Here is a 22,574-nt window from a genome sequence, read left to right as displayed (position 1 = left end):
AAGCATTAAAACAAAATGTATATATATGTATATGCATATATCCATCATTATGTACAGTTTGCAGGAATTCCTACAATGCAATACAATGAACCGCAGTGTTTCTTATCTGCAGCTCTTAAAAAAAAAAATCAGCTTTGGTTAAAACATCAAATATCGTACTAACACTAGAGTGTATAAATTATAATTAATAAATGTAAAAATAATTGTAAAATATTTTTATACTTAATTAATTAAAATATAATTTTCTTTATTATTATTTCTTACGTTTTAGTATTTTGAAAAATGTAGCCTAACTAAAATGTAGCAGAAATACTTAAAGATTCAGACATATTTTTAGTTCACTAATGACATAAATAATCTTGTGACATCGATCATTTGAACACCTTCATACAGACAATCAGATGTTTTTGCTTCCATTGATACACAAAATGCTTTTTGGAACATTCTCAAATCATAGTCAAATGGTTTTACACACAATAAGATTTGTAAAGAAAATGTATGCAAGACAGAAGCATTTTCACTAGTGGTGTCTATTCCAGAAATGACAGATATAGGATGTAATGATGGAAGAAGCCCACGGAAAGCCCAGTGGTGCTGAATAATCATCTGTTCTGATTACAGCCAACAGACAGAACAGAAACAGCTGGTGTAAGAAGTAGAAGCAAACCTGACCTTTTCACAGAGCGGGTCCCTTCTTTATTAAGAACAAACACTGGGCAACAGAGCAAAGACAGGAAATGGTACGTTTGTGTCAATATATCTGAGGGCAAACACACTCATATAAACAAGTGTGCCTTTCTGTTATCAAAGGCAGAGGGATGTTGCTCGTTGGCCAATGATAAAGCCAATGTTGAACCGGGACTACTGGGAATCCGTGTTTACTGACCGTCCAGCGGTCTTATTGAGAAGTGAACTTCTGATTCAGAGCATGGTCAATATTTCAATTCAAAATTTCCTCTTGTTGCCACTTAAGCAGCTTTCCATAAAGATCCAGCTGGGATTCTGAATTAAAACTGGTCCTTGGGTCATCATGGATGTGAATATGGTTTTTGTACTGAGACAAAAAATATTTATTCTATTGAAAAATCTTCTGAAACTATGTTTTGAAGGCCTATTGAGACAAAGCAGTCCATGTAGGATGGAATTCCTCATATTAATTTGTTATTTTGAGTCAGGCTGCATCCTTCCTTTGTCTGACTACTGACAGAAGCCAGTAAAACTTTTCATAAACAGAGCTGCCTTTGAAAAACGGTCGAATTTGAAATGTAAAAATGTTCTTTTCAGCCGGCGCTGTGATTAATGCAGCAGACCACACACTCAGTGGGTGAGCAAGCAAAGGAATTTTTCCTTTTAATGAGCATCTCAGGTCATAACAAGCAGTTTCATTCATATTCATGTTTAACTGTCTACGCAACCAGCCTAATGTTATTTCACATCAGAGGCATTTCTTCAAAGCTAACAGGGGTGTTGTCAACAGACCGTAAATCTCAACTTTAATGATTTAAAATGAAAGAGCTTCTTAACATTAATAATTATCTCTTCATATTCCGGTGGGTCCGTGTGGTTGATTGATTGTGGAGATGCAGCAACTGTTGCGTGATCATAAACATTCGTGATGAGATAATAACCCAAGTTACCACAGCGATTGCATAGCAACTATTTTTTTCTTTCCGGTATTATTGGATCTAGCATATGTATAAGAGTGATGCAGGCTAAAACTCAGTCAGTCAATTCAGACAGTACCGGAAAAACAGTAACTTCAGGAAAAACAGCTGTCACATCTTTATCTCATTCATCATTAATTACTCACCCTCATGTTGTTCCAAACCCGTAAGACCTTCTTTCTTCTTCAGAACACAAATGAAGATATTTTTGATAAAATCCGAGAGCTTTCTGACCCTGCACAGACAGCCACGCAACTGACACATACAAGGCCCAGAAAGGTAAGTAAGGACATTGTTAAAGGGGTCATATGACGTTGCTAAAAAAGAACATTATTTTGTGTATTTGGTGTAATGCAATGTGTTTATGTGGTTTAAGGTTCCAAAAAACACATTATTTTACATTTAATGTACAATATTGTTTCTTCTTTATGTCCCGCCTTTCTGAAACGTGTCATTTTTCACAAAGCTCATAATTCTAAAAAGCTAGGTGTGCTCTGATTGGCCAGCTATCCAGTGCGTTGTGATTGGATGAATACCTCAGGCGTGTGACAGAAATGTTACGGCCCTAAACACTGTGATGCCGTGTGTGCCTGATGGGTACAGTAGGATAAAATATCAGGACACCGGTGCGATGAGACAAAATCAATAAAACCCATTACAAACGAGGCATTTGTTGCATCCAGTGGAGATATAATTACTGATTATAATGACTTATACTGTCTTTTTATGCGCTGTCTGCATTTGTGATTGGAGAAATGACAAACAACAAGCGCTACTCTACACTGCTCAAAACTTGCGTTTGAGTCATCAGAGGTGAATCCTTTAACGTTACATATGTAAACGTACTTACAGACTGTAAGTCAGAAGAGCCAGACTGTCCTTGCACAGTTAGAATTGCCCAACTTTATAGAAACAGACACCGGCATTGTAGGCTACTCTCACAGGAAACAGTCCTTGTCCTCAGCAAAATGCACTGCACACATCTGAATATTTGGGTTGAACTGTTCTGGAACAGTGTTGTAAATACAACTTAACCACTGATTTCTAGTTGTGCCCTCTTTTGGAAGGCCAAACAAAGTAGCTTTGCTTTCAAAATGAAACATAGCATCTCCTTGACATGGCACCAGCAGCAACAGCGAGAATCAAAGTTACGCCTTCTTTCTTTGCGTGAACATTTGGGCTGCATTATGCAGATCTTCCCACATCATGACGTAGAAATGTGTGGGCGTGTTAGAATGAGCCGTTTTAGGTAGGAGTGGTTAACTCTTAACTTTTATAAAGAATATATCTTTGGATTTGAGACTTTAGTCTTTGCAACTTAACAGATCTTCTTTATGCACCAAGAGCTTGTAACACTCCAAATAGAAAGGAAAAATTTAAATTGCATCATATGTCCCCTTTAAAATAGTCCATGTGACATCCATGGTTCAGCCTTAATTTTATGAAGCTATGAGAATAATTTTTGTGTGCAAAGACAACAAAAATAATGACTCGATTTCTTCTCTTCCGGGTCAGTCTCCGCCGGCATTCACGAGAGTACCGCGTCACATTTTTGTTGGAATCCTGACTTGAGGACGTTTTCCAATCACGCCCTATCTCTCTCCCACTTTGCTTCCTGTCGGTTCTGATCTGTCCTATCATAATAAAGGCAAAAATTCCAAAAAATAAATCTTAATGTGTTCTGAAGATGAATGAAGGTCTTACAGGTTTGGAATGACATGAGGGTGAGACATGACAGAAATTTTATTTCTGGATGAACTATCACTTTAAGCAAGTTGATATGATTCAAAATTATGCAAATAAACTAAACAAATGCCACTTGTTCAGCTAATTCAACTCAGCAAATGTAATGCAGTTCTTTTATCATAACTTTTTAGCATTAATTTTTATCATCCATTTAATTTAATTTCATGGATCTGTTAAAAGGAATATTTCACCCAAAAATGAAAATGGGTCCCAGCACAATGACAGTTCAAACTGCTGATAAAACAACAAGTAATCCACACGACTCAAGTCCATAATGTCTTGTAAAGTGAAAAGCTGCGTATTTATGAGAAACAAATGCATTATTAAGGCATTTTAACTTTAAACTTTCATTCTGGCCAAAATACCAGTCCATGATTACACTTCCTCACGTGAAAAAGTCCACTCTCTGTTGTCCTCTCACATAAAAAAACCACCAACATAATTGTTTAGAACTGTTTTGGACTGTTTTTGCCTATAAACGGTGCTAGATCTGTGCGTATTCCTCTCCTAATTCAGATGAGATTCCATTTCCACTACAGAAAGCAACATTATGGATAGAGGACTATTTTAGCTGGAAGCAACAGTTTGAATTTAAAAACATTAATGATGGATTTGTTTATTACAGACAGCTTTTTACTTCAGAAGATGTTAATTGCTGGACTGTAGTCATGTAGATTACGTGGATTATTGTGATGTTTTTACCAGCTATTTTGACTATCATTCTGATGGCACCCATTCACTGCAGATGATCCATTGGTTAAACTTCTCCAAATCTGTCCTGATGAAGAAAACTTGAATGCCTTGAGGGTGAGTACATTTTCACATTTCATTTTTGATTTAAATTTGCAAAATAATGGTTTGCCTAAACCATTTGCGTTGGGATTACATTAATCATTTTCTTTGGCACTAATGTAGCTGGGCAGGGAATTTCCAGTTCCATGCAAAGCAAACCACAATGGGAGTAAATGTTGAAATTAATTGTTATTTTGTGTTTTTGAAGAAGAAGAAGAAGAAGAGGTTGAGACTAGTTCATGTTTAATGTTATATTGTGCTGGGATTTAGACAGGTTTCTGATATGTTGTGGTGAAGAGTGGAGCTTGTACTGCTGTCAGGACAGGATTGTGGGCATGAAAAACTGTGCTGTATGTTGCTTTAATCAGGGAGCAATTACTGAACAAATGTCTTCCATGTGCAAACACCACAGACACATGATTGCTTATTTCTTTGTTGGGTTACATTAAGTATGCTAAACCTATAGCGTGTCATTCAATTCAGTTACACAAATTTGAGTTCACGGCTTATCTGAATGACCAAAAAAAGAAAAATAAACATTTCTCACATGTGAATCATTGTCCAACTGAATTAGGCTCAGCTTTGGCCATATATTTGAGGAAAAACACATCCCACAAACAGGAGACATCTAGTAACAGATAGACAGTAACTGAGTGTGCTTGGCATTGGACGTGAAGAACACAAGAGAACAGGGAGGATACACAGTGTAATGGAACACATGCTTTGTGGATCCCTGCTTTGTGTCCCTCTGCCTTTTTGCTGAGTGTTTGTTTGGGTAGGACAGGATGTAGAGAGACATCTGGAGGAAATCAATCCAGTGTTTGCTATACCCATCTCCGGGACCTTTAAGGGTTTCTTGTGCTTGGATGGTCATGGAGAGCACACCACTGACTCTGATGCTCAAACCTTAGATATACTTGAGCTCAAATATGTCCAGTCTAGGTAATATTTCTACAGTTTGGGATACTGCATGACCCAGACATAGAAGAAACAATGTTTACCAAGACCATTAGTCAAACCCTTTCAAAATAAAGGGCAGGCATAACTTTTGGAGTTCATGAACCTGTTTAGAGGTAACTGGATCAATGACATGTTAATTGTATTGTCCAGATCTTAATAAAACCTTAAAAAAATAATAATAATAATAAATAAATAAAAAACATTAAAAATGCAATTAAATTACTTGAAAACACCTCTTACAGTACATGATTATTTTATTAAATTATAAATATTCTGTCCTGCAAGGTCAGAAATTAATGAGGGCATGGGACATATAAAAGTGTATCCTGTACAAATTTTTATATTTGTTTCATTGATGAAAATATTTCTAACTAAGCCACAGTAGAAATGTTGCACATATTAAATGAATCTGCATTTTTGAAGGAATCAGTTGGGTCAATGATTCAATGGCTTATCAGATAAATGAATGCTTTACTGGCTCATCACCTACTGGTGATTTTAGTTACCTATTTAAACTATAATTTCATTTTTGAATCATTTTGTATCATCAGAATATTACATTTGAAACATGAATCTCATAACCTTGTTTATGCAGCAATTATTGCAGTGTAAAGCATCTATTCCACCTCTGTGCTGCATTAAACATCTCAGTGCCACTTCAGATGCAGTGCAAAGATGGATTTTCTTGATACAGATTTCATTTGATTGGTAACAGCCATATAGTTTCTTATTATTCTAATAAAATGTATTAAAGTTATGAATTTGACATTAAAGATTATGCATACATAATGGTTAATTAAAAGAATGAAGCACACACACACAAACACACTCACACACACATGCATACATATATATTAGGACTTTGACACGTTTAAACTAAATTGTTAAAAGATTTCTTCTTTTCTTTACTCTCTTGTATGCCATTGACTAGTCTTTTAGCATGCATGGCTAACAAAAAAAAGTGTTCTATTGGTTTAAACTTGTGATTTAAATGTAGTTTGCCAAGCAATGAGATATTCAGTACAAGCTACTAACAAAAGTAGCTAAATACACTAAAGAAAAACAGCTAAACTACTATCACTTTTATTAAGCTCTATAGCTTACGTTGCACCACAACTTTAGTTAGTTTGCTTGAGAAAGCAATAGTGAAAGTCTAATAACAGAGCTCAGGCAGAACATAAAACTAATAAATCTTTACATATTCTGAATATGATCCAAAAGTTTGCTGTTACTCATACAGACCAAGACACGAGCACGGTGGTCTATTACGTTAGCTCACTTTCTTCCATCACGAGTGTTGCAGGAGCTGGCTGGCATGTTACATTGCCTTCTTCTCTCACCAAGCAAGTGTCAGAGAAGCAGCAGGGGAATGTCTCTCCTCCTCGGCCAGCTCCGGCTGTTTCCATTTACCTTCAAAACTGATGAAAATATTTACTCCTGAAAACCAAGAGGATAATTTTCCTTCTCTGACTCTGTTCCAAAGGCATCTGGACTGTGTTAAGAGCTTTTGTGTGAGGTGGGAACAGACGGAGTGTGAAGACAAAACCTGAGGAATGTCTGCGCAGTTAACTCCTGAACCCAGAATGACCCATCATGACACTGATACATCATTGTTTGCTTTGCTTTACCAAGAAATGGTGCGTATAATAATACAAACACTGTGAGATATTCATAAAAGGCACTGAGCCATCATTACTCCAGCCTTTAATATAAAAAGACCCTTCAGAAGTCATTCTAATATGCTGATTTACTGCTCAAGACACATTTGTTATTATGTTATCATCAATGTTGAAAACGAGACAGCATTGTGAGAATATAAATTACAATACTGTCACGTTTGATCTATTTAATGTAATTTAATGGTAATTATTTAACCAAGAGATTATGCATAATAATACAAACACAGAGAGATGTTCATAAAAGGCATTGAATTGCTTTGAGTACACAAAATAAACTGCACTGGCATACTGAATCATTAAGAATGCAGAAGAAATATAGGGTTTATACTAAGTTCAGTAACTTGTTAAACTATGCAGAGCTGGCGCACAGACACTCCTGATGAGCCTTTTCTGTGTTCCCATCTATCAAGTACAGTGTGTTCAAAAACACACAGGCCTCGTCCCAGCTCCAGACTGCACATACTGTATGCCAATTCTCCTTTGGACTGCACAGCAGCTGATATTCAATCTAGTTTGTTTTGTTCTTCTCAGTATGGAGAGACAGAGAGTCTCATTATCCATATAGGGCTATGCTTCGCCTTTGTCCCGGCTAGTTCAGTTCCCATAAAGATTTGATTCGTAGCCTCATTTCATCTCATTTCCCCATTGTGGGAAATTTGGCACTCTGTAGCAAGCGTGTTGTAGTCAGAGAGGCAATTTACATAATGAGTTTGTTTTTTGTGTCAGCAAGAGCTGTCGGAAAGCTTTCGTCATCCTGTTTATAGTAAAAGTAATCTCATCATCAGCTTTGGAGGAGAGACAAAGCAAATACGGCTAGTTTTGGTCTTTACTCCTCATTTGGCATGTACAGCCTTGTGTCACGAGTGTATCACGACTCAGCTGAGATCGAGAGCTCTCGATTTGGTGAGTGAGAGTTCTGACAGGTCCAGGGAACAACAGCGGGTACATCAACATGCCGACGACCCAGGGTTGTGGGCACGACAGATCACGCCGCAGTCTATTATTGTAACTCATTAGCATTAATAATGCATGTTTCCTTCTCTTAATTACCTCCGCCTACATGCTAACATAACACCTTCCTCTCAGCACTCACTTCATACCCAATCCATACGACCTCAACAAGTACGAACCAGTCACTGATCCTGAGCAGAGCTCTCACGAGTCCACCTTTATGGAAATAGCAGTTGCGTAACCCTTGCACACCTCTAAACAAAGCTGACAGGGGCACTTCTTTGTACTCAAGTTGAGCAAGTGCTGCTGAGGTAAATGCACTTTAGAACTGATGTTAACAAGTCTTTACTAAAGTGACACTTGACTCCAGGGTTTGCTGGGAATCTCTTGACACTGATCCAGTGTCAGAAATCAATGTTTAAGAGCAATATTCTCTCCAACCTCGGAAAACATTTTCCAGTGCATTTTACTTTTATATGGGCATATTGCTAACATAGGATCAATAGGTTTTTAAATAATTATCTTCCGCTCACCAAGCCTGCATTTATTTGATCCAAAATACAGCAAAAGCAGTAATATTGTAAAATATTTTTTAAAAATATTTAAAAATATTTTAAAATGTAATTTATTACTATTAAATTTTCAGCATCATTACTCTAGTCTATCTTCAGTGTCACATGATACTTCAATTCACTCTAATATGCTGATTTGGTGCTCAGAAACATTAGTCATTAATATCAATGTTGAACAGTGATACATTTTTTCCCCAGAATTCTTTGATGAATAGAACGTTTAAAAGAATAGCATTTATTTGGAATAGAAATTGTTCGTAATATTATAAATAACTAAATGACTCACGTTTATTCAATTTAATGCATCCTTGCTGAATAAAAGTATTATTTTATTTAAAAAAAAAATCTTACTCCATATGTTGGCATTTTGCCTTCCTCATTTTAAATATCTGGGTTTTTAAAAACATTTTCCATGGTATATTTCATTAATCATGAGTCAGACAGCAATTAATATCAAAATGCAAAAAGTTAATACAGAGGTATTCCTTCGCTCAAGCACTAGTGTGGATAATCTGGCTAAGAACAGCTTATAGACACTCACATTGTTCTACTACAACACTTTCTTCCTGGTCTTCCCTGGCATCCTGCCATAATGCCTATGAAATTATTGCTTTATCCTTATTATACACGGTATTATTGGTGCAAATCTCCACTGTTGCAGTACAATGCTGAAGACCATTGAAATCCTGTTAATGTGCTGCAATTAAATTCTTTTTGAAATGCTAAGCTCTCCCTCCCTTTGATAATTTAAGAACAGCTGACTCACTCTTGATGACTGAAAGGTTTAGAAGGATTCACGCTAACGGACTCAAGACAAGTGTAAACTGTAGGCCTTCGCTGAGTGGCATTAATGCATTTTTAAGAGGTTCCCCTCCTCTGTTTCTTTTCCAAATGGAATTAAACCCAGCTACTCAATGCTTTTTGAACCTGCAAGAAACTATTAGCAGAACTCAATGCAATATTGCGGCAGACGTCGCTCTCACCATTTAACCTCTCACTTAGGCATCATATGAGAATCTCAACACAGCTCCACATTCCAAACCTCTTTCTTAAGGTCATACGGTTGTAAGCAGAGTCGCAGAATGACTGTACTTTTATTTTCTCGACTGAAGGAGGGTGGTGTGGGGAACTGCCTTTAGCCACCACATCACACTTTATTTCTTCAGGCTGACAGGATGAGCTCTTCCTCATCATGACTGATTGTTGATGATAACACTTACCACAACAAACACTTGGTATTTTCTTGGGTAACTGGATCCTGAGGAACATGGCGTAAAAAAAGACAGCAACACTACAGCACATGGGAAAAGTTCACAGTAGAAATACAGAAGCTGAGTGGAAGCTTAATAATGGTTCAACTTGGCCTGTTTGAAATTTGATGCTTGTTAAACCGTGGAATGTTTACAAGAGCGTTTTAGTGGTGCTGAATGTATTATGTCTTGTAAACCGTGAGGATTTCACGATCTTGCCACTTGAGATTTTACGAGCCTAGCAGTAGATGTCTAGGCAGCCCTTCAAAAGTCCCTGCACACACCTGTGACCAAACCACAGCCGCTGAAGAGGGAAGACTGGTGACTGAATTACCGTGGGGCTGTTTGTTTCACAATCTGCTCATGGTAGCCCCAGACCTTCCTGACCTGCCATATATAAACATGTTTCTGCATTCAAGAAATAATAAAAGGTAATTGTGACTTTGTCTTACTACTACAATTTTATTTCTCACAAATGCTACTTTCTTTCTCGAAAGTGTAACCTTACAGGGAAGGATCATTTGTTATTCCAATGTGGTTCCAAATCTGTATGGCTTACTTTTTTCTGAACAAACATGTTTTGATAAATGTCTCTGTGGGTTATTATACTTTCAAACACTTAACTGCATGTTATTTTCAATAAATTAAAATGTATTATAGTTTAAATTTACACTAAATGCAATCAGTTTTTTGACCCACTTAAGTACTGTGCATCTTTATATGCAATTGCATAATTAATCTTTGAAATACAGTTCAAATGTACTACCAAATGTACAGATACGCATTTATGGTAAACTAAAATATACTTTTAATGTAATTTCTAATGAAACTTTTGTCATGTATTAAAATATATTATAATTACACATCTGTACTGATGAAGCTGCAATTTAGCACATTAAATGTATTGACTTTGTAACACTGAATAACACACTACAGTGAATAACACACTAAAATTATAATCAAGTACTTTACATGTGCTTTAGTAGGCCTCTGTTTGTCAACATCTCAAAATATGTGTTTTATTTTAAAGCAAAACAGAAAATTATTAAAACATAATGATTTAAAAAGTACTTTAAAATAAAAAGTTTAATTTGATATTATAAGTGCACTTTTTAAAAAGTGTACTTAAGTATATAAATAAACAGCCATTAAAGTGCACTCTCTTTAAATACACTTAGTTACTATTCAGTAATATTATATTATCTGCACATTTTAAAAATATGCCTTTAAGATTTGAAGTACAAGTGCACATTCAATACAATTAAGCTCACAGTTACACATTATTTTAAGGTGTCATGGTGTAATTATACATTTAAGAAGAGTGATATTAATTAACATTACTATATAGGGTTAGGATGAGGGTTCGGCTTAGTGTTACTTGCATGTAATTATGTATAACTGATTGTCATTATAATAGTAAGTACATGTAACAAGGGCACCTTAAAATACAGTGTTACCAACCTCTCTTCTTTTTCACAAGGATATCCCTTTAAATCTCACAATTTTATCTTTATTTCTTGTTTTAAACGTTCTCTCACAATTACCTTTTTTAATTTTTCCTCTGAGGCAGAAATGGGCCTCCAGAAATAGTTTATCTTGTGACTGAAATGCTTTCTTGTGCAGTTAACCTATAACTGACTTTACACCTTTTGGGCTGTGTGTAGTACTCAGAACTTCCCTATTTCATGATTGCTTTTGACAGTAACATTCAGGTTAAAGTTCAGCCACACTTATGATATATCGTTCCTGTCAAGGCCAGATTCACTAGTATATTTTTTCTTCCAAAGCAGCTGGTGTACATGCAGACTGTCTAAGGAGAACGTACCTGTTTCTGGCCGAGTTGTTCTGTGTACAGAATGATCAGTTGGCTTTGTCTTTGCTACTGGCAATGAGTCAGCTAATTACAGTGGAAAAGAGCTCTGTTAGGGCTCTCAAGCGAGAATGACCTCAAATAGCCATGGAGTCTGAATCACATGCAAACATAACACAAATAGCATCCAGTGTGGTCTCAGTGACACCTGTTTATGTCATAACAAAGGAGAAGTAGATATTTCCCATGGAGAGTAGGGTGTTTTACTCTAAAGGGAGAGGAAGCGCAGAAAACCTGTTCTGTTCCTGCTTAACAGCATGACAAACACACACATCAGATACTGAGTCATCAGAGAGATATTTTACAGTCAAAGAAAACATGGTTGCTAAAAATAATCCATCTTTAATGTTAAATCCTCAATCCGACCACGTTTGAACTCGAAACCTGCAGGCCACAGCTGCACCGTCTTTTATACACAGTCACGAATTCAGCCAAGCAGGACAGGAACGAAGCGTACTGAAATATTCCACACTTCTTTTTTGAAACTGTAGGAACCTTTCTCATACTGCTAAATCACCTCAGAATACTTTTATTCGACACATATTTTAGACTTTGTTCACTAGCCCACAAAAACATTCATTTATCTTTCTCATTAACACTGAAAACGTACAACCTGATAAAGCTCTGATATTTTAAGCATCAAAAACAACCCACATTCACTTGAGTCTATTCTGAACAGGGCTCTCTTTTTCTGTCTAGCGAAACAGGTGCTCGTTCAGTTACACCCTTCCAAATTAAGAGCGGTCACAACCAATAAAACGGGGACAAAGATTTCACTAGCAACTTACTTTACAGTCTGTGTGGGACATATACTGTATAGCCATATGCAGCCAATTAGGAGATGCGTGGAGATTTTATTTTGTCTCACAATTGATGTTTCAAAGACAGTCGCTGTCTTGCGTGCCCAGCAGGCTATACTGTTTGTTGAAGTAAACTAATAGGCCGAATGACACGGTGAGACACAAATTTATTTTGTGCGTCATAGGCATATGTTTTCCAGCTCTTTGTGCATTACCCTTCTGGTTACATTAAACAAACATCTCCTTCCTAGTAAGATCTATCGTTATTCTACAAAGGGCACCACCACCACTCCCATGTCTTTCTCTTTATGGCGATGACTCATCAGCACATTAACAAATATGAACTGCAAATATGAAGTACAAACCCACCGTTTCCTCAGACACAGACATTTTTTTTAGGTCAAGGGGAATAAATATGTAATTGTGGTGGCTGACATATTTGCAGGAAGATGATACATCTTAAACATTTTAGTAAGAAAATAGGCATATAGTGCAGCAGAATTAATGAGCACAACATAACCCCCTGAGCCCTGAATGTTGAAATAAGTTAATCATTGCAGAGCCATGTGTTTTGAAGAAGAATGAAAAATATGAATGCAACTTCCTTGGATTTCACAATGACAAACATTTGGAGTAAATTGTTAAAATTTGAAAATAATACAAAGGCAGCAGTTTTACATAAGTGTTACTTAGGCCTATAACGCTTTGCGTGCAGATTTGACTGCAGAGGGGAAAGGAAAATGGATTAAACCAGCGCTTTACTGTTCATCTGGAAGGTGAATGGCATGTGGCGATTGCTCAATCGTCGAGACTGCAATGAATGTGTCACTAGAGAAAGTCTGAACCGGGCGGAGTTCCAGCTTTGGGAAGTCCGATTCATTTTAGCGATTCGCTTCGTTCGGACGAAGTGATTCAATGAAAGTGACTCAATGATTCTTTTGAGTCATCATTCACAGGTTCCTCTAAAAAACCTACAAGCTTGATATTGTGTGCGTCACGTATGAAGTAAAACACATTTTAGTTAAGCTAATTATCGCTGCGTTTGGTTTGGGCTGTATCGACCGTGTTGCTTTTGGATTTAAACACCAAACAGTTTTACTGCTAAGGTTCTTTTATTCAGTGGAATGATGTAAAGAATGAAGCTTCCGAGTCGATTCAAGTGAATCATTAAAAAGAACCGATTCGTCCGAATCGGACATCAGCTGAAAGTATAGCTCAGAAAACAGCATCAGTAGTTCAGTGAGTCAGACAACCCTTCTCTTTGGCTCAGATCTACACCGGGAATATTTCACACCACACAGCTGCCTCATACAGTATCTCTTCAATGTTGATCAAAAAGCTCAAACGGACTAGCTAATGCACAAAAAAAAAAAAAAATGAAATCAATGGATAAGCGAAACTGCAAACCACAGACACTTGCATTTCATATTCATTGACTAGTAAGTAGGATATTTTTCCATTTTGCAGCGCAGTGCACAGATCCTTTCCTGGAATATGCTTGCTTGAAATCAGCCCGGTTATATCAGTTTCAACTACTGCAGTTTGTAAGAATGAGCTTGCAGTGGCTCCAGAATCCGGTACCGGGAAGACACGGACACAAGCGCTTTGACACAGACGAGCCTGTGACCAGATGTCCGAGGCTCAGCGAGTCTTCGGCTGATGCGGGTCTCCTGGGTTCCTCACCGGGGTCCCCGGTTAGCGGAGCGCCTCTGAGCCTCACCTCAGCCCACCAGGGTCCCGCTCGAATCGGCCAGTTCCTGCTAGTGCCCCTGACCGACCGACCGGGGGTGCAAAGCGCTTTGGACATGGACACAGGAGAGGAACTGCTCTGCAAGGTAAACCGCTGCATACTATAATGTACATGACCTACATAAGTATGATCCACTTCAGTCAACTAACACGTTTTATGCCTCCGAGACCCAGCACAACACACAGTATTTAGTTAAAAAAGAAATGAAAGTGTTTGGTACTAAAAAACGCAGTGATTTTAAACTTTCAATAATAATAACAATAATAATACTTAACTTGAATTATTATTATATTGTGTGTTATTTATATTATTTATATTTATTGTATAAATATTATAGGCCTATATTATATAGAAATATGCTAACAAAACAGAAAAAAATACTGCAGGACTAAAAACTGGCAGGTACTGTATGATCTCAGAGATGTTAACAAAAAATCTATATGAAAAAATTAAATTGCAAAAAATTTCTGAGTATCGTAATCTTGTTTTTTTTTACATTAAAAACTGTTAAAATAATCATACACTTTCAGTGAGGAAGGGATATCAGAATTTGTGTGCAGAATACATGGATGCCATCTTATTTATAAAATCAAATATGACAGTCTTGTGGATCTGTATCAACTGTTTGCAAATGCATCTGCAACTGCGTGAGAAATATGGGGCTGACATGACACACAAAAAGGCTGTATATGATTATTACTTCAAAAGACATTCAATTTTGCATAGTATGTTTGTGCTTTAATCTTAGCGCATCACCTTCATTCAGCTCCAGTGAACTGACTTTATCAGGTCAGAGTTGTAGTTGACTTATAATACTATACTGAACATTTTTTTTTTGCCATCTGCAGGTGTTTGATATGGGCCATTACCAGGAGAAAATAAGAGCCTATAGCATGCTGTCAAGTCATAAGAACATTGCACAAATCAAAGACATAGTTCTTGGGGAGTGCAAAGCATATGTGTTCCAAGAGAAGGATTTTGGTGACATGCACACCTTTGTAAAGAGCAGCAAGAGGCTTTCTGAAGACCTGGCTTCCAAGTTTTTCTACCAAGTGGTATCTGCAGTGAACCACTGCCACCAGGTTGGCATCATTTTGGGAGACCTCAAGCTTCGCAAGTTTGTGTTCTCAGATGAGAAAAGGTGAGAGTTATAGTTAGTGTGACTGTGTGAGAGTGTGAGAAAGCAGGAGTTTTTTTGGGCACTCCAGGTGCGGTACTGTACCTCGTGCATCAAAGCTATGACATTCACTGGGTGAATAGTGTCAGTTCTAGTTTCATTCAGTTTTCGCTTCCTCACAGCAATGTGTCACATCGCAGGTGATTGGTGCTGCTTCCCTTTCAATGTAACAAACCTAAGATTCAATGGAACAAACCTATTAACACAATTTACTCATGCTTCTCTGGAAGAGGAACAACTGGTAATCCGACCTCTGAACTTGTGTCCAGAGATTTTTCTGTAGAAAATGAGAGTCTTCTGAATTACGTGTGAATTATTTGTTAAAAACAAAATGTTAATAATTTTATCCACAATCCCCAATGAAGAAAACATACCGGAGCCTGCTGATCTGTCTATCTAAATATACTGTATATAAATAAAACTTATATATAAAATATTACTGATATATAAAAACTGATATATATTAAGAATAAACCTGATATATAATATATATATATATATATATATATATATATATATATATATATATACACACACACACATACATACATGCATACACACACAAAGTATGTTTATTATTGTTATATGTATTGTATATTTTAAATTTTTGATATTTTCAACCCTTAGATAAAATTACTTTTATATATTTTAACGTTTATTAAATATTATTTTATTTTTAGATTAAAACTATTTAGATTTTATTTTTAGATTAAAACTATAAAACTTATGAAACATTATGTATACATATTTCATAATTTGTTATATTTTATTAAATATCAGTTCATTTATTTTTAGATAAAATATTACTTATTTTTATTTTTCTATAAAGATAAATATGAAACATTATTATATATATTTTAACATAAATGCTTTAATTAGCATGCTGTGTTTCTAGACAGAAACACTTACTTGGAAAAGTTACACTTTCAAAATAATTGTGTGTAAATAATCCAGTTTATACACATGGCTTGGGATTCCTGCATTCTGTTACATTACATTGTGTCTGAATGTTTTTGAATGCAAAAAAAGCAATGTAAATTTCCCTTTAAAATGCATCTGTTTAGTGTCAACTAAACTCCAAACTCACCTAATTATACCGGGCTTCCTTAAAACCAATTAGTCAACTAGTCTGTCAGGCAACCTACCAATTAGCCGATTTAGCAAATATGTTGTTTTTCACATCCCTCGATACATACAGTAGGTTTGCCATTTCTGGGCCAACATTTTAAGCCTGACCTTTGGGCATCGGTTTTCATTTGAGTGAATGTAAGCAGACAAGAACGTGTAAGAGGACGTAGTCACCCTTCTCTCATAGCAGCCAACGGGTGCAGCAAGATGAGTCATAGCAATGCACACAGGGGAAACTCACCATTCAGGATCATACCCACACACTCGACACTCCACTCCTGAATATAGCACCGCTCGTAGGTGAGGTGTGCCGGCTGTGGCCATTGCGACACTTACAGATTGGCAGACAACAGATGCATCCGTCTAGCACAGACGTGACCAGGGCATGCTGACATTTGGTCAGACGAAAAGCGCAAAGAAGCGTTTGTGTTTTCTTTCACTTTGTTCATCACCAATCAGCATAGTGACATCTTATGCAAACCTACAGTTCGTACACACTGTATCTTTCCGAATGCAATTTCCATAGCTAGAATAGCTTTTGCAAAATGCGGTAATGATGAGTGATGGATAAGCAACAAAAAGGCCGAAACTGTGATAACACTGAGATACGGTGTGTGATCGCATACACAAAGACACTCATTGACCTGGAATGCGTCTGTAGTTAGATTGTGAAACACGCACACAAACAGGCTGGTTGGGCAGGGGCCGTCCATGCATCACTGATGTAACAGTGTTGTTCATGGGTAATAAGGCTCCGCCAGATGCCTTGAGCGTACGGCACAGGTGCAGGAAGAACACAGTGGACCTGCAGCACAGCGCAGTGCACTCATTTGTCCTCAGTCTCTCTGTTTGTCACACACAAACACACACACACACAGGACTATGACTCATTCTCTCCACCTCTTTGGCAGAATGCTGTTGTGTCATCTGCAAACCCCCAAACTGAGGCTGATAGCCAGTGATGAAACACAATAGCGTGCAGGGCAGCTCATGTTTTACTAAAAGGGATACCACAGACTCACTGGTCGTTAAGTCTACCATTAAAGTCCACAGGGATATTCCTAGAGTAGTAGGGATTTGTTTCCTATTGGAAACTGAGCTAAACTTAGCCCAGACTTTACAAGAATACATTACAGAGCGCTTTGGAATGAGAGGAAGTGTGTTTATTTTGTATGCGTGCGTTGTGGAAACTCTGGTGCGTGCTTTTGTTTAAACGAAGGCCGTAATTAGAGCGTCTGTCTTTACCATGATTTACGTTCTCAACAATCTGTGAGCTCAACAAAAGTGACGGAGAGTTGTTTCAGCTCAGTGCACAATAAAGGAAGGCTTCAATACATCACTTTGTTTAGCAGGGGAAGAGGAATATACTAAATCCATCATCGGCAGGCCCACATGAAATCTGTGCCCACAGAGTTCTGCAGAAAGCTATGCAGATTTCCACAGAGCTGGATCACCTGTTATTTACATCACATACACCCCCCACCCCACCCCCGCCATGTGACACTGAAGACTGAAGAAATTATGTTGAAAATTTAGTTTTGCCATCACAGGAATAAATTATATTTTAACATTTATATTTAAATAGGAAAAGAGGTATTTTAAATTGCACTATATTTCACAATTTTACCACATTTTTGATCAAATTAATAATTTTTTTCCCAAAAGCATTAAGAAATCATACTTTTTTACTGACCCCACCTACTTTACCATGTAAAGTGGCAACTTCAATTTGGAAAATTCTACAAGCTTTAAATCAAATTTAAGTGTGGAAAATGTAAAACACGACCTGATCATTAGTGAAATAGCTGATTCTAAATGGACTGTATAAGTCATGCCACTACACTATAACTCTTCCACTGCTGTATAGTACTAAACATGGTGTGTTTGTTTTAGGACCCAACTGAAATTAGAGGGTCTGGAGGACTGCCATATTCTGTGCGGAGAGGACGACTCGATGTTCGACACGCACGGCTGCCCTGCGTACGTGAGTCCGGAGATTTTGAACTGCGGAGGGTGTTACTCAGGCAAGCAGGCGGACGCGTGGAGCCTCGGCGTCATGCTGTACACATTGCTGGTGGGCCGCTACCCTTTCCACGACCCGGACCCCGCAACCCTGTTCTCTAAGATTCGACGGGGCACATATTGCCTCCCCGATGGGCTGTCTTTAAGGGCACGCTGCCTACTTCGTAGTCTGCTCAGAAAGGACCCGAGCGAAAGACTGACCACAGCGGAGGTCCTCCTTCACCCGTGGTTCAATGGCAACATGCAGGACACAGGAAACGCAGAACAGCATGTCAGCCTCAGAGAGCAGACAGTGCCCCAGATAGAAATGGAGCAGGATGAGGATCTTTTCTCCTGAGGAAACCAATATAGCTTGAATATGGACCAAAACTGTTGGTTTTCTTGGTGTTTTGTTTTTATTATTTGGTTTCTTATATGGATTTTGTAATAGATTCAGAAGTATACTCACTCAAAGTACTGTATCATCTGTGTCAGGTTTAAGGACAATGTGCACAACAGCCAGTGTATTTTGAAGTCGTTTGCTATTGAACCATTCTTGTGCTGTATGAAGTGAATGAGGCCGAGCATTATGGGTCATGTGATAATGAGAGAATGTGAGAATGTCGGCTTGGTGACTAACCTCGGCCTACGGGCCAGACCGGTGGCTTCAAGATGACTGTCAAAACGAAACATGTAGGTTGACTCAACAATTGAATACTGCGTTACCAAAGGTACATGTCTATTTTAATAAGAGGGGAATGAAACCCCAGGAATCTGAAACATACATATGGAGGACTAGAAGTGCAGCTTAAAAAATATAATGAAGAAACAATTATCAATGCAATTAATTCATGTTTAGAAATGTGATTAAATATAACAATAGATGATACATTAATACATTTTAAATGCAAAAGTTTTTTCTTTTAAAGCATTTGAAACAACAACTAATTGCTTTTCTTTAGTATTTTATTCTTTACACATTGGCAGCCATTGTGCGTCAAAGTTATGTAACCTAAAATACTATCAAAAGTTCATTGGTTGCTGCCATTTATGAACTATCCAATGATATTTTCGAAGTTGACTGACAAAAGGATAAAGAAAATAATTGGAAAATGGTTTAAGAAAAGCAATTTTCCAATGCTTTATCATATCAAATTTTAAAGTTGAATTGTTTTATCATTTATATTAATAATTAAAATAATTATCTTGTTGTTACATTTAAAATTTTAAACATTATTTAAATAAAATACTAGCAATTATGTCTATATCTGTTAATTTTTAATAAATGTAATATAGTGATAATTTAATTCTTCACTTAATTTTTAGGTGGCACTTCGTCTTACATGCTATAAGCTGTTTTAAATCACAGAGACTGTGTGCTATTCTGACTTCTGCCTCTCAGAGTTGCCAAACTGTGCAGAAGAGCCGTTCAAAGGTTAAATGTCACTTATTGACCTTTAAGACTCTGTGACAACCAAGGGGCCACCGTTACCTACAGATTCTTAAATGTTCAGGATGAGCTTCTTACAGACTGATACAAACTGTTCATTTTTTTCTGATGTATCCTGATCTCTCTAGTCCTTCTAGTCACAGTTTCCTTACTTGAATCCAAGCAACCTCATAAAAGCATAAGGCTTCAGTATGGCAGGCCAGTTCATACTGCGGGTAAGATATAAGATGACTCAACAGCTGGGCGTTGGTGTAACGAAGAGGAAAGGGCTGTGAGCCCAGATAAGTGTGCTCAGACTACATATGCGTAGCTTTACTCTCACTTTAAAGAAAGGAGGACAGTACTACAATAGCACTACTGTAAGGGTAGAGCATCTTATAAAGGTCTGTTTTCTGCTTGCCCTCGTGTTGGGGGTTGTATGTTACCTCTGAATCAAAGCATAATGGTGATACGCGATGTTTATGGTTTCTGAAAGGCTCATAAGCGAAGGCTGGAGGGTATGCAAAATGCCTGTCTCATGCATGCAACACATGGGGAAAGCTGACACGAGTGCACAGAGTTCATATTGCACTGTGAATTATGTATTTGTGACACAAACCTCAAGGCTTGACTGTGAGGGTTTAATGGTTAAAATTCATTGTACAAATGAGCATTTGTAAATATGTGCCTCTTAAGTGTGTGAACAAAACTGAATAAAGATTACTCTTTCTTATTTACATCTTTGGTGCATTCTGTGAAATACTTCTCTCTAGTGTAGCACAGTGCATTGCATGTAATTCCTTGGGATTTCTTTTTACATTTCCAGACCATCAGAAATCACTAATAATTTTATTAAAGTTGCAGGATGTCAATATATAACTCTGGTTAACTGAATATGTACTTTTAGTGTACTACAAATTTTAAAAGTACATTTTATAGTTTTTAAGTATATAACTGTACTTGCAGATGATATATTAAAGAAATAATTGATGATGGGCCATTGAATTATCAAAAAACAATGCACACCTGAGGTGCTGATGCAGCCACAACACAATTATACTATCTTGGGTGTGCATTATTTTCTAATAATTTAATGGACCGGAGTAATTTATTCCGTTACCACAGATCAAATACTGTTCAGATGTTGTATTTAAAGACATTCGTCAGGTAATTGCCCTTAAAGGTAGGATTAATTTCTTATTCATCTCATCCAGTACCTCCATTGCTAATTCCACAATGTTATTTTATACCTACAGGTAGCAATAGAGGCTTAAGCCTAATGCAGTTAATAATGGAGTTTTTAAAGAGAGAGGACAGTTTTCGTTAGCAGCATCTCTGCTAATTGTGAAACTAAGTTCATCTGCTTCAAAAACAGCGGCGTTATTACCTCGCTAGTGAGAAATTTCATGTAACTGTTAAGTCACTAAGCTTTTTTATTTATAAAACATGTTTCTGTGCACGTATGTTTCCTTGTGTGAGTGTCTGTACTGTATGTGTGTACATTTGTAAGGGAGAGAGAGCAGGAGAAAGAGAGTATGTGCTTTCCGTACATAATGAAAATGTAATTTGTGGCATAAAACATGGAAATAATTTGTCGTTTTTATCGTTTAGTTTACTATATTTATTAGCTTGGTCAGTGTTGTTGTGGGTTTTGGTTCTTCTGCTGTTTTAGGTTAAGCGCCTTTGAAATTATTTTATTTTGACATTTTTATGATTTAATGAATTATTAGCTTTTCGAACCCCTTGCAGTTCCTTCATGAACCTAATTACAACCTTAATAACAACAAATGGAATATATTTTCTTACTCTTTGTATTTTTGTATCAATATTATTCAAGATTTCCCTATTTAAATCAATGTCATGTATTTTGGAATCAGTAATGGACTACATTTTTTAAATATACATTCATGACCATTTTTAACACACTTTAGTGCACTTTAAAAAAAAAAATCTTACATTGTGCTCTTAAACACTTATTTTGATGCACTGAAGTCCTTAAATATAATTTTATCTGCAGGGTTATTCAATATTAAATTATATTGTACAAAATTGCAACTTCATTATTAAAAATATCACAATAAAATGTAATTTATTAAAAATGATTTAAATACATGATTCAAAAGAGCCCACTAAAGTTCAGCTAACTGCATTTAATATAAACTTAAACTGTAACTTTAATTTACTGCAATTAAGATTATGAAAACATTATATTTAGTTTGCACTTAAGTATATATTAAAGCATTTTATTTCTGTAATAACTACTTTTTTAAAAGTATGCTAAAGTGCACTTCTTTTTCACAAGGGAGCATAACCACTGGCAGCAGTAAAATGTCCTCTTGTGCTAAATTCAGGGCAGACTGAAAGAGAAAGCTTAATGTGCATTATGACCTGAGAGTCAGGTAGCTCCGCCTTCTGTTATGACCTCACAGAGGCTTGCGTAAGCAACTGATTGGGTATCAACAGAGTAGCTGGAGCGTCTCTTTTGTTGGCCGGATGCCAGGGAGCGTTGCACGCTATGGATGCAATTGCCAAACATGTCGGAGCCGGCCTTGGGTGACGCTCTGATAAAAAGCGCCACTGTGCTTGCACTACCCATATTATCTTGACACTAGTCTCTCTGAGTGACATTATGAGTCACTACCAAGTGTATGAAGTTGTCTCCAAATCAAAAGATGATGTGATGGGATAAGGTCATATTTAAGGGCCTGTTAGCAGCTTAGTTGTGATATGCAGTCAAGCTTTAGACGTGATGATAGATAAAGGGGTGTAAAGTGACTCTGTAAGCAACTTGCGTCACAACATGTC

General features: G+C 37.0%; 1 protein-coding gene across 1 annotated transcript; it reads left to right on the top strand.

The window, feature by feature from the left end:
- The first annotated feature begins 13,505 nt into the window (after positions 1-13,505).
- Positions 13,506-20,506, top strand: LOC109111295 (tribbles homolog 1-like). The gene is made up of 3 exons (XM_042745209.1): positions 13,506-14,119; positions 14,883-15,175; positions 18,233-20,506. The coding sequence occupies exons 1-3, from the start codon at positions 13,835-13,837 to the stop codon at positions 18,696-18,698; spliced, it is 1,044 nt and encodes a 347-aa protein (XP_042601143.1). The 5' UTR covers positions 13,506-13,834; the 3' UTR covers positions 18,699-20,506.
- The last annotated feature ends 2,068 nt before the right edge of the window (positions 20,507-22,574 follow it).

The sequence above is a fragment of the Cyprinus carpio genome, chromosome B19 (assembly GCF_018340385.1).
Source record: "Cyprinus carpio isolate SPL01 chromosome B19, ASM1834038v1, whole genome shotgun sequence".
NCBI classification, from domain to species: domain Eukaryota; kingdom Metazoa; phylum Chordata; class Actinopteri; order Cypriniformes; family Cyprinidae; genus Cyprinus; species Cyprinus carpio.
Note: the sequence above shows the minus strand (reverse complement) of the source record. Positions and strands in the feature narration are given on the sequence as shown.